This window comes from Alexandromys fortis, unplaced genomic scaffold, assembly GCF_014885135.2.
Source record: "Alexandromys fortis isolate MF-2015 unplaced genomic scaffold, M_Fortis_MF-2015_v1.1 scaffold_0, whole genome shotgun sequence".
Classification (NCBI taxonomy): Eukaryota; Metazoa; Chordata; class Mammalia; order Rodentia; family Cricetidae; genus Alexandromys; species Alexandromys fortis.
In genome coordinates, this window is record NW_026067949.1 from 41,264,115 (window position 1) to 41,277,819 (window position 13,705).

The 13,705-nt window shown below is 41.1% G+C and overlaps 1 protein-coding gene across 7 annotated transcripts in view; it reads left to right on the forward strand.

Moving 5' to 3' along the window:
- Positions 1 to 13,705, forward strand: part of Slc4a4 (solute carrier family 4 member 4) — a 339,097-nt gene that overhangs the window by 312,909 nt on the left and 12,483 nt on the right. For 6 of the 7 annotated variants that reach the window (XM_050149683.1, XM_050149677.1, XM_050149680.1 and 3 more), the window contains exons 20-22: positions 14 to 86; positions 9,212 to 9,280; positions 11,662 to 11,835. In XM_050149683.1, coding sequence (XP_050005640.1) covers positions 14 to 86; positions 9,212 to 9,280; positions 11,662 to 11,835 — 316 coding nt within the window. Of the gene's footprint in view, positions 1 to 13; positions 87 to 1,678; positions 1,815 to 9,211; positions 9,281 to 11,661; positions 11,836 to 13,705 lie in introns of those variants that run through there. The other variant, XM_050149682.1, reaches the window with a different exon arrangement.

Consider the following 13,705-nt stretch of genomic DNA (forward strand, 5'->3'; position numbering starts at 1 on the left):
GATTTTGTTTCAGGGAGCAAAGAGTCACTGGAACCCTTGTGTTTATTCTGACTGGCCTGTCCGTCTTCATGGCTCCCATCTTGAAGGTAAATACATACAACATGTACCTCTTCCCCTTCCTTGAAACACTAACAACCAGACACACAAGTGTGAAATTACAAGATTTCATAGGACATGGAAGCAGGGGTCCATTAGAAAAAGGACTTTAAAAATACCTGCCTTGGTTTCCCCTTCCACCTGCGCATTCTTTTATTTATTTATTTTTTTTTTGCTGTTATTTTTGTGGTCTGACATCAGCAATATTGAAATATAGAAGGGCAGTGGCATACGTGTCCATCTCACTGGTCTTCCTCCCTGCCCAGCACATGCTCTTTATTCTCCTTGTCTTCCACCCCTCTATCCACTTGCTTGTCCCCAAGTCCTGCCCCTTCCCAGATCCTTACAGAACGCTAGTGATCATGCTGAATTTCTTTCCACTCTTTTGGGTTATGACCACATTTCTGTTTTGCCTTGAGTCAGAAGGCCTGTTAGTCCCGAAAGGGATATGAGAATAAAATGACTGATTTATAATTGGAAAACTTGAGAAATGAACTTTTGAAGAATCATGGCATGATAGAATATTTAGAAGGTTGGAAATCAGTGTTTGGGCTGATTGATGGGGTGGGCATCTGTGTAGACAGAGCAACACACATACAATGGCCCCTTTGGGAGAAACAACTAGAGACGAAAACTGACGTTTTTACTCGTGAAGCTTCCTGTTTTTATGATCCAAGCTATCTTCTCTCTCTTCTTTCTATTATAAAAGTAATATTCCTCACCAATGAGCGGTAATTCGCATCTTATACTTAGTGCAACTGTGACTTTGCCCAGACCTGAGAACCGTGAGCAGCCACTGTTAACAATAGCTTACCGTTTTACAAACTGAAACATTTTATTTTTAAACAGCTTAGCCTTTTAAGACTTTTGGATGCTTATTTGGCTGCACAAATAATGTAGTGATATTACATGACTCTAAACACTTTAAGGGATGTTCAGGCGTGACAGGGAGCAGCAAAAGCTTTCCCCTTCTCTCAGATTAGCAAGTTTCTTTCTGTGGCCACTCAAGGAGTTTTAGTGGAGGGAGCTACAACTTGTGAGTCTTTCAAGTACTAGGCTCGTGCATACATTTGGTGTGACATGATTAGTAAATAGTTAAAATACTTGGTTATCCACCATTTATTCTTGGTTTATATAGTTTCCATTTTCTGGTTAGCTTTTGAACAGGTTCACAAAGGACCCACAAAGGAACTGAGGTTAAAAATGGTGTCAGAGAATTATTTCTGGCCTGTGTTCCGTAGAGACAGGAAAATCCATGGTCAGTTCTACAAATGCAAGGAGTGGATCTAAAGGCTTAGTGCAGTGGCTCTCATCCTGTGGGGTGTAGCCCCTTTGGAGCTGAATAGTTCTTTCACAGGGGTCACCTAAGACAATTGGAGAACACAGATATTTATGTTACAATTAATAATAAAGGCAAACTTACAGTCATGAAGTAGTAATGACATAATTTTATGGTTGAGGGTCACCGAGAGAACTGTATTAAAGGGTCGCAGCATTAGGAAGGTTGAGAACCACTGGATTAATGAATTTGAATCATTGTACCTTCTGCCAGGGACTTTAACTGTTTCTGTTCCCCTGGCAGGTCCTAGCATATGATGCTGACGGAAATGCTTAGTGACACCCTTAAATAATGAGATCACATTTGGAGGGGACACTGTGGGCAGCTGAGACCCTGTACAGTCGGAAGGAAGCACCAATCCCCTGCAGCTGGGCTCATGCAGTACGCTGTCACAGTGCACCTTGCTTTTCTGGGATCTCCTAGAAACGAAGTTTCTATGGAGTGGCAGCAGGCAGAAATCCTTCCAGTTTTCAGATGTGCTCACCATCACCCAGCCCTCCATTTTTGTCTTGTATATGATTTGCTCTCATTAAAAAAGTATAAAATCCTCCTGCTTCATAAAAGGCAGTTGTACTTAAAACTCCCGTGTTTGTGTTGCAGAAAATTTGGTTTTAATCATGGGGAACCTGTTAGTAGGTGTGTATGTGTTGAAGAACACGAGTTAAAGAATCCCAGGCTAACTCCAAGATATGCCAATTATATTTTTCTTTATTATAAGGGGCAAACTCACAAAACAAGAATGAGAAGTCCAACCTCAGCTGTGTAGCATGGGAACCACAGAGAGTGAGAGAGAAGGAGAGAGAGAGAGAGACAGACAGACAGACAGACAGACAGCGGTTTTCTCCAAGTACCCAAAAGATCACATCCTAACCTGGTCTAACCTCTTAAAGATCATTGGCTGACAGAGATTCCCCAACAGCTCCCCCTTTTGTCTAATAAGAGAGTTCCAAACCCAATACAAACTATATATATTAGGAACAGATATCAAGTATAAAATTAGGATTGCAACCATCACATACAATATTAAGCAAGGAATACATGCTAAATGTTTTAATAAACATTCTATCCTAAAGAGTCTAAGTCTTGCATTGGAGCTTGGCTAAATAATAAGAGGAAGGTAACTATGACTGTCTAATCTTCAACCTCATCAAAGGCCTAAGAAGGGAAATAATATTACTTGAGTAGGCAGACATATAATCAAGCAGCTTTCAAAATGTAAAGTATATACAGAGACAACTGGCTACCTGAGCAATCACCCACAGTGTCATTTGCAGTGTTGAAGCAAACAACTTTGGCTAAGGCCTAGCATAACTTACAAGCCATCTTTAGAGGCAGGAAATTTTTCAAAACTGTCTTACCCTGCCTTGGCAAGGTTTGGCAGTCCTTTTCCTTGTGTTCTGCTTATACACTATGTACTTTGTCAGTGGGCAAGGCATGGGCATTTCCTTGCCCAAAGGCCAGTTGTGCCAAGAAGAAAATAAGCTCCAAGTGGAGTGTCTTTGGTGTTTAACATTCTCTAAGGAATAGATCAGTGCTGTCAGGAGCAATAGTGTCTCACATCAACAGAACCCTCAATTATTTAAATGCCATGTTCTACAGATCCTTGACATGGTTGAAGATTACCTATCTAGGCAGAATACAATTTCTGTGTATCTAAAGAACCTAACTAATCTGACTATGTGTATAACAAACGTGAGTGACTATTGACTTATGATGCTTAATACTTTTATAACTTAAAGAATAAGACTTCATATTAGAATATTAAACAACTGCGTACTAAAGGAGGACAATGACCTCAATATATAAACTATGTATAAGTATCTTGATCAGAGGTAGGAATATATATTGTAATATGATAAATATATCCTAAAATTGTATTAATATACAAAAGGTCTTAAACAGAGATAGAAATATGTATAAACATGACAAAATAACTTTGCATAGGTGTACAGATATTGTAAACAGAAATAACAAATATAATTTGAACTTGTATCAATATACAAGAAACTATACCAATGTAAATTGTCCATAAATAATAGCTCACAAGTATTTACTTTATTAGTAACACACTATTAGCATTATTATTATTAATGTGAATAAATTCACACTAAATTACCTATTAAGATTCCCCATCATGTATGGTTCCGAAGGGGCACACAAAACAAAAACTGTTTAAACTGTTAGCTTTAGAAAGACTGAGAAAACTCATAGTTACAGGTCTCTTGGTACCCAAGTAAAGCTGCAGGGAAGCTGAAACTGAACCTTTTTATCCCATGAACATTTGAAGCACCTTAAGGGGTCAGAACTCATTAAGAAGAGACAGGGAGTTCCAGGAAGCCACGAGATGAACTTGCACTCCCCTTTGGCCATCCTGGCCAGCCCATGCCTTGACTTGCCTTACTGGGCTGCTAGTATCATCATGTGACTGTTTCTGTCTGGTGACTTTGATTCATCTGAAGAGTCTTTGTCTCCATTAGTGAAAAAAGTAATTCAACACACATTATTCGTTTTTTTTTTTTTTCCTGGATTTTTCGACACAGTTTCTCTTTGTAGCCTTGGCTGTTCTGGAACGCACTCTGAACTAGGCTGGCCTGGAACTCATAGATCCTCCTGCCTGTGCTTCCTGAGTGCTGGGATTTAAGGTGCTCAGCACTACTGCCCAGCTTCAGCCAGCAGTTTCCCCAATGTAGGAAATGAAATTGTTTTGCCAATCTAGCTCACAAGAGACTATGGAACCCTTGATGTTAAAGCAGCAAGGGCGAAGCCTTTCCTCTCGCTTGAGTAAGTTGACATCTCCTGATAAGGATTGCTCTTTCAGATCACATGCCCTTCTCAGTCCTGACAAGTTCTGTGCAAGTATCAGAGGTGCCTCGTTAGCATTTACAAAGTCAACACAGGAAGAAGCAGATGTTAAGGGCACAGTTTAACTGAAACGTAAGCCATGGCTAAGGAAAAGGTACAATTAATAATTAACCTCAAAATTCATGCAGGAGGTGGTGTCACGGGTTACCCTCCCATGTGACACTCTCCCTCTCTCTCTGTCTCTCTGTCTCTCTGTCTCTCTCTCTCTCTCTCTCTCTGTCTCTCTCTCTCTCTCTCTCTCCCCCTCCCTCCCTCTCTCCTCTCTCTCTCTCTTTTAAGCAACAGGTGATAACTTCAGAGAATAGTTTTACTTGAGATTCTGTCTTTTAAAGTTAGATCAAATGTATGGGAAATAGAGTTACATGTCAGTTTTTTTTTTTAAATGAAATGGTTCAACGCCTTCCCTGCTCAACTCCTTTTCCTCCTCACAAGTTTAGTGGCCTGAGATGAGATCAGAAATTTTCTTGCGTGCGTGAAGCCATAGAGGTGCTTGCCTGCTTACGCAAGGTTACTTTGAACATGCAGTTTATGGCCTCCGTTTTGATCTCCGTGCCGAAATCCATCTTTCATGTGGAGGAATGTAAGAAATGATAGTGTACCAGCTTTAAGTTCATGAGGATACCATTGACCCTGGCCAGCTGCAGTCACAGATGCCTCAAAGCACTGAATCGCGTCATTACTTAGTTCAGAACTGCTGGGAAGTAAGAATAACTGGCTTCCCAGGCTGGCGACCTGGCTTCCGCTGAGCATCCACAGTGGACAAGCTGCCGGGGACTGCTAGTGTTCTCTAAGTGGTGACCGCGGAGCGGCTAAGAGATGAAAGGCTGCGCTGCCTTTCCCTGTTTTCCTGGCAAGACTCAAGAAATAAAGATCAAGTAAAGTTCACTGCTGCCTCTGCTCAGATTAGTTTATCTTTAACGTGAGGCGTGGCCAAAAGTGATCGTTAAGATTTGTTAGTACACTAAAGTGTGGAAGACAGCCTTTAATTTGTACTTGGCAAATGCTTGATCTCCACATGTGTCCTGGACCATGGGCGCAGGGCAGCCATGGTAGAGGTGACCGCGGTGGTGATGACGTTAAGCTACTGTCTGTTGAGCTGGGCCTCAGATTAAAGAGTCATCACAGATTTAGAAAATTGAGTCTTCCACCGGTGCCTGTAAGAACTATATGAATAATATCTCTGCTTTAAATATAGGGAAATTATGAATAACTCATTAGATTTCAAAATGCATAGGTGATAGAGACAAGATTTGAACTCTGGAAGTTCTGGCAAAAAACCAGCTCTGTAGCCTTGTACAATGTGTGCCTTTCAAAATAAAACATGGCATTTGGCCTTCAAAGAATCCCTGCTTTCTTTTCTCATAAGATTATCTTTCCCAGATTCTTTGATCTCACTTGGAATCCTTTTTATGTTGAGAAAATGATGTAACTTTCATAAACCCCTCTTCAGACCTCATTCCAGGCTGTGCACCGGAGGCTTCTTTATCCGTATAGATTTTGAAGACTTAAGAGAGTTAGGGAATTATGTTAGTAACATATTGCCAGGGCAGGCTAGCTGAAAGAGTAATATAGTAGAAATTAACTCAAGCAGGGCTTCAAGCCTGACCGTCCAGTCGGCCCTCCCTGCACCCTAGCTACTCTCCCCACCCACCCTGCCCTAGTCCCTCCGTGAGGAATCAGGGAGACCTCTGGTTGGGAACTGCAGGCAGCTTCCTCGACGCATCCTTCGATGTCCTCGGGATAAGGATGGGATAAGCTCTCCATTCATCATTTGTTCCTTGTCATTTTAATTAACTAATTGGCAAGACATTTTTCTGTCATGTGGTCCTACCATAGGTGCTTTCTACTGAAGGGGGCTCAGAGTAAGAGAAACAAGCAAGAGTCTCAGTATCCAGTAGCTAGAATCCACACCCAGGTCTGCTCAACTTCTGTTACCAATGCCTTACTTTTAGTGATAGACACACACACACACACACACACGAACACACACACATGAATGCACGCACGCTGAATATAAAGCCATCCAGAGATCTTGGTCCTTACTGAGTTCTTAGCCATTGTTGGCAACCACAGTTTCCCCTTTTTATCAAATATCCTTGCACATTTTTTCCTCTGGGAGAGTTCTACTACGATTGGCAAATCATTAGGAGATACACGGGAAAATATAGAGACCAGTTCACCAGAATTAGAAAATTTGGTGACAGAGTATTAAGATGTTAAATCTTATTTTGATTTTGTCTCACTTTTATTATTCCATATAGGTTCAGCCATTTAATTCTTTCATTTTTTTTAGTGTTTATTGCATATAACACTTCCTTGAAATTCTCCTCTTTTGCTTCCTGGGTATCATTAATGATATAATTGTTTACATGGGTTACCACTTAGGAATCTTGGCATGCCTATGAAATGGGTATTTTTAGTTTCTCCTGCCTTGATCTGTAAAAATATCCACTATCACTGTTTTATTGTACATGTTTTGTAGAGTTCATTACTTATAGATATTGTCACATGGCAATCTTTCTGCCTCAGCCTCTTACACAAGCATGAGCTATCCTACCCTGGATGGCTCTCACTTTTAAAAGCATTTTTTTTCTTCTCCTTTTGAGAACTTTCTGTTTTGGTGAATGATTGTACTGTAATTAATTTTTAAACATTGACCTTCTGATGTGATTCATGAACTAATTCTATGAAAGATACCCTCTACCCCAACAGGTCTGTAAGGTTTCATTAGTTCCATTTATATTTATATTGATACATACTATTGTGAAGGAAATGCAAATATCATAAGCATTTGTATCATATTAATCTAACCAAAAATCAATTTTACAACCTATATGTATTGTTTTTCTCCCAGTTGATATATGTGTTAGTATCCCTAATTATTTTCTTGCTTACATCCATGCATGCCATCCCATGTTGTAGATTTTGTGACATCTGTTAACGTAAGTTCAGAGAATGAGTTTACCGCCCAAGGCAAGGCACAGTGTTCCTCTGCTATGATAGCAGAACACAGTAGGGAAAAAAAGTTTAGTTAAAGCCCAGGGCAGGGTAGGCCTTTTGTAACACTTCCAAACTGGAGAAGTGCTTTACTCAGATTAAAATAAATAAATAGCCACTGCACGGCTGGAGAGATGGCTCGGCGGTGAAGAGCCCTGACTACTTTTCCAGAGGACCTGGGTTCAATTCCCAGCACCCACATGGCAACTCACAGCTGTCTGTAATTCTAGTTCCAGGGGAATTGACACCCTCACACACACATGCATGCAGGCAAAATACCAATGCACGTGGAATAAAAAATAAATTTTAAAAAAAGAGGTAACCAATGAAGAAACCCAAGCAGTTTCCCATGAATCAACTGTTCTTTCCTGCATCTACTTCTTTTTTACTTGGAGCATTAGAAATGTAGTAATAAACGAAAAAAATTATTACATATCTAGGGAAAATAAATGCCTTAAAAATGAATCAGAGACATAAATCATTTACGCATCTTATTTTTTATCTTTGGAAAACGTCCATAGAGAGTTATGAGTTAACCTAAGCACACATATGCTGAAAGACGTGGAGGCTTGTGTTTGAGGCCAGGTGGCTTGAGTGTGATATGCCTACCGCTCTGTGGTCACTGCCCAGTATTGCAACAAGCTGGCTGCCTGCCAGCATGGTCCTCCCACCCACTTCATCACTTGGTTTCTTTTCTTTTTCATTCTTTTCTGAGCTCAAGATTAAAATGAGTTCCGACAGAATTGCTAATCCTTTTTCGAGCAAACACTTGACGGTTTTGTAGAAATGTGTATTTTCCCTCCTGAACTTTGACCATTTCTGTAACTAACCGGTAATAACTGGAGGCAGCTGTGGTTCATTTTAGACTTCACCAGTTCTCAATGGTGGCCAGAGGGTCCCAGGCAGAGCAGAATCAGGGAATTGCAATAAGATGGTTCTAGAAATGATGCTTCATTTAATACACGCAGTAGTTTTAAAATTCTACCTTAAAGGAATCCTCTGTCTGCTGGTTATAATGGCCTCCCACACGCGGATTTGCTGGCTCACTTTAATTACGTTTCCGGCTTTGTATCTTAGCTTTGAAAAGTCCTTTAGGTTTTGGAACTTCTTTTCAAACCCAAGGCTGATGCCTGTTGTCATCCGGACAGATTTCTCAGAGTTAGCATATTGCTTGATTCCCTAGGGTGACAACTAGCATTTCACAGGTCTAGGGGCAAACAACATGCCCACGTGGATTAGCCCTTCTCATTGTTAAAACCCTTCACGTGTGGTGGATATTTTACTAAATAACGCATTAAAATATTAATGGAGTTTTAAAAGATGCGCATTAATCCATACGTGTAATTAATTGCTTCCAGGTGTTCCCTACTGCTTTCAAGCCACCTTCTTATTAGTTTGTAGCTAAATAGTCCTGACAAGCAAAGGGACAGCCATTTGATGTTTATTTTACTGAGGGAGGCATTTTCTCACAAGCTGATACATCTTTTGGCAGAAGTTAGTAAGGAGAAAACCAACAGACTGTTACAAAAGGATGTTGGTTTCAGCACAAGGCAATTTGCTACCTCGGCCTGTACCTCATAGCCCACACAAACATCTGAGTTGCATAGTCCAATGCTTTTAAGAGCCAAGGGAGCCCAAACAGTTTCCCATTAAAAAAGTATCGTCGAGGCCATGTATGCTCATTATTAGAAAAAAGGAAGGAAAAGTTAAATTAATTTGAAAGTTCCCTTTGTCTTCATTTAGTTCTAATACAAGCTTAGACTTTTATCAGTTGATGAGCTGTATGCACTAACCAGTTTGAGGCTGCTCGTTGTTACACGCTGGGTTTTCGTTCAGGTTTAACCTCCCTTTAAATTCTCCCTCTCCCTAAATCTCTGCAACACTGTTTTAAATCCTTTCTCTTGTTTTCCTTTCCAGTTTATCCCCATGCCTGTTTTGTATGGTGTGTTCCTGTACATGGGAGTGGCCTCCCTTAACGGTGTGCAGGTAAGGTTCTCCATCGGTCTGAGCAAGCTGCGCGTGTCTCAGAGAAGGATGGTCCTAGATCTGTGATGGAGGCGCTAATCACTAACCACACACTCTTTATAAAATACGTTCATTTTCTACTTCCTCAATCTTTCATCGGCTTTTCAATTCTGATGTCAGCAACGAAACTAGCCGGTGTCAAGAAATGCTGTCCTGGACGCTCATTCCTGCAAGGGGTCATCTGGTGGGGAAAGGTGCTCTGTACTGCTGCCACCACCACCTCCCCCTCCCCCTTCTCTTCCCCACTCCTCCGTGCCCCTCCTCCCCCCATCTTCCCTTTTCTCATATTCTTTCCTCATCTTTCTCTTGACCTTGTTTGATTCTGCGTTGCACACTTCTAAGCTCAGTGATCAAAAGTTTGGCAGCAATAAACAATTAGAATTCATGTGTATTAGGTATTTCTGTCATCGAAAATTTCAGCTGTTCACAACTTCAGTTAAAATGTCCACCCCTGCCCTTGCCAGTGCCCCTGCGTCTGCCCCGGTCCACTTTTTAAAACATTTGCTAGGGAAAACATTGTGAGGGGCTTTGTCTCTCCGCGGAGGTTTAATTTAATTGGCAGCAGGAAACGGGAAGCTCCGCTGCTTTCTGGCACCCTGTTAATTGTAGCCTTTTTTTAGCGCTCAGTAATGCTTTAATGGGAAAAGACTGCGTGTTCTGTGAACATCGTAAGAATTCATTTGAACTCCTTCAGAACAGCCCTTGCTTTCATTTATTGCATTTGTATTAACTTGGTTTTAAAGTCAGATAGATCTGGGCAAATGGCCAGACCCCCCAAAAAGCGAAGCAAAGCTCCTTCACTCTTCCTGGTTTTGATCCAGGAGAAGAGTTCTTCCGCACCGGGATATTTGTTAGGAATCATAAAGTAGTTCTTCATGGGCCGCACCAGGTGAACGGCAGCATAAGTTGATTTGTGCCAGTGAAGTGTTTTGGAAGTATAGCTTTGTAAAATATTTGATTCTTTTCTGTCATTAAAAAATACTCTTTCTTCTCCAATATGAACATTAGATGCCTCGAAACTAATAATTATTTTTTTGCTTGCCCTTAAGGATCCAGTGTAAATCAAAGATTTGTTTGAGGGTGTTCCAGGGAACTTTATCAATGGCTAGAACTGAGTACCTGTCTATACAGAGAAGAAAAGAGCCAGCCATCTTGCAATGATGGGTGAAGGAAGTGTTGTGGGAACAGCTAGTGAACTGTGTAACTCCCGACGTGTTATTATTATCCTAAATGCCTTTCCACTGTCCCTTACTTTTCCTTTGATTCTGTAACAGCTAGTCCCTTTTGACACACATGGTTTAGCAAAAAAAAAAAAAAAAAAAAAAAAAAAAAAAAAACCAACAACAAAACAACCAACTTTGAAATCTAATCTTTATAGTTAAAAGTTTTCTAAAGGAAGAAGGAAAACCTTCAAAAAGGCAGTAGCTCTGAAGAAGGTTGTGATAGTGTCACTTACTGTTCCTTCTTCTTTCTGTTCAACAAAACATGGTTTCTGAGTTCTTATCATTAGTCAGTTCAATAGCTGTCCATACAACATCTCCTTCTGAAGGCCCCTGTGATGTGTTGCTAAGCGCCACCTTGTCCACCATCATTCCTGTCATTTCGGCACTTCGTCTGTGAGGTGCACATGGTACAAACTTGCACGGTCATTTTTACGGTTCCTGGTCATACACGGCAGTGCTAATCTCTCTGAGCTTCTCGTGTCTTGTTGTTGCTGTTTTGAGACTCACTGGAATGGGTATGAAACCCATCTCCAAAAAGAAAGGCTAGCACACTGGTAGATATGACTGTGCCCATCAAATGATAACCTAGAGAAAGAACGTGGGATTTATTGGTGTACTCTGCATTCCCATTTTCAGGTTAGATGCTTTAGAACAATTCTGCAATGCTCATAAGTTTGGGTATCATTTGTTCTTCTTTCAGATAGGACAACTGAGGCAGGAACAGATGCATAAGTTAGATGTCTTCCTTCAGTACATCATACCAAAATAGGTTCAGAATCCTCTTTGTTGAGAAGCAGAGAGTAGAAACAGAAGGTAGAGGATGAACAGCTAGAATTTATGTTTGCTTTGTAACTTTATCCTTGGTGTCCACTTTATCTAATATGCCTGCTAACAACTCTGCAAAAAAAAAATGATCAGCAAAACTTAGAAGACTGGTAACATGATCTGGCTGTACTAATGTAAGTCCCCTACTCCCTAAGCTGAGCTTTGTCATTTGAAGAGGACATGGCTATCCTGAAATACACAATGCAAATCACTCAGGACTGGTTAAGCAGCGCCGAAATGACTCGGGTGACTCTTCAAATAATATGTTGGCTTTTCTTCCACCTTCCTCCCCAGTTCATGGACCGTCTCAAGCTGCTTCTGATGCCCCTGAAGCATCAGCCTGACTTCATCTACCTGCGCCACGTCCCCCTGCGCCGAGTCCATCTCTTCACCTTCCTGCAGGTGTTGTGCCTGGCTCTGCTCTGGATCCTCAAGTCAACAGTGGCTGCTATTATTTTTCCAGTCATGGTAGGTTTTCCTAAATGAAACTGTCTATGGCTGTGTGCATATCACACGTATGCATGACTATATCCATGACTGGATGCGTATCGCATAGCTATTGTGATGGGGAAAACCCAGATCGTTTAAGTGATAGTCTTTCGCTGTCTTTCTAGCTTTCAGTTCATCATGTTGACCAGTTGGAGCTTAAGTTTCCCATGGTAGAATCATGCCCTCCTGAGTTCAAATACTGGCTCAAGTTCCTGCTGGTCAGCAAACATCCTTTAGCCACTATGAACTCATCAGTGGGAGGGTAGCATTGTTATTGTTCTAAGCATTGATAATGAATGCCAAGTGTATAACACAATGTCTGGCAAGCAGTACACATCAGTTCACATTTTCAAGGTATTGTATAATAGAAGCAATCTAAATAAGAATAAAGTACACTTCAGTCCAAATAGTAGAAGCATCTATAGACTTATGAGAAAAGGCAGGGCTCATAAGAAGAAGTAGAGTTTATAGATTCATGTGGTTTTCATTGTTTTAAGGATAGGGCTGGACTCCAGTCTTCCTGTGATAGTACTCAGAGGGAAGCAAGTAACTGTCCCAATGAATCAAAAGTCAAAGAGGAAATGTAAGCTCTTTGTCTTACCTCCTTATACTTTATTGTAATTCCATTGCTTGTAAGAAACTATATTGTGTGACAAAACTTTTCCTGGGGAGATGCAACACTCTTGTGTGCTCACCCCCAGATAGGGAGCCCACCATAGACCAAAGTACCAATACCGCCTGAAAGAAAAAGTTTTAGCTCAGGACACCCCAGGACCAAGTCTTAGCTCAAAGGAGATTTATTTGCCTCAGAGGGACAAAGCGTGGGGATTAAGAAACAACTACTGGAGGTAGAGGATGAGGGAGAAAGGGAGAGGAACAAGGGAGAGGGGATAAGGATATTTGTCCCTGAGGGGAAAGAAGGACAGCCTCAGGATAGAGAGGAGATAGACATGACTCATAGGCAAATGGCAGTTTATAAAGGTAAAAGGGGAAACCCCATGTTAGGATGAGGTGTTTCATTTTAATTGGGCTTCTTAATTAGGTGAGCCAAGGGTGGCTCTTAATTGCTGGATTTTAATACTTTGCTGGCTGGACCTTGGTAGTCAGCCTCAGGAGGAGGAAGTGGCCAAATAAGGGAATGGATCTTAATGGCTAGCATTAGGAATATAATCAAAGAGTTTTTAGCAAGGCAGAGGGAATGGGGGAGAAGGGTAAGGTTTGCCAGAGCCATGCTCAAGTGGGCTAGTGTCCTGTCGGTCATTATGAAAGTCCAATTTGGTGAACAAATGAGTTTTATTGGGGTTATTTACAGGAATATGAGTGAGAGGTTACTTATAGGAATGGAAAACACTCAAAGACAGCTGCATCACCAAGGGCCACCCCAACATGAGTGACAGCTCACAAAGCTGAGGATTTGGAGCACAAGTTAAAACAAGTTGTAAGGCAACCTTTCCAGCTCTCTCAGTCGGTCTGAGAGCCTTCTCTGAAGCTTAGCTCTTTTGGTCTGTGTAGGACTTTCAGGCTTTATTGCTTACTCTGGCTGGGACAGGCCCAGTGAATCTAGTCAGTTTCAGGAACTTCCTGAAACTATTTGGAGTTGTTTACATTCCTGTTTAAGGATCTTCCATGCAGGGTATAGTGTTTCAGTCTTGGAGGAAACTGATACACAACAGTAACAACAGTACCTAAGAGTGACCTCAAAGCCAGCATCTCAGTTCTGTTCCATCATCCCTAGGATTCTAGAAACCATTTCTGTACCATATACTTAGCAGATTTTGTTTTGAAAGTCTTCTTACTCATAACAGGGATTTTTATTTCATTATGTATGCATTTTCTGTTTATGATTGTA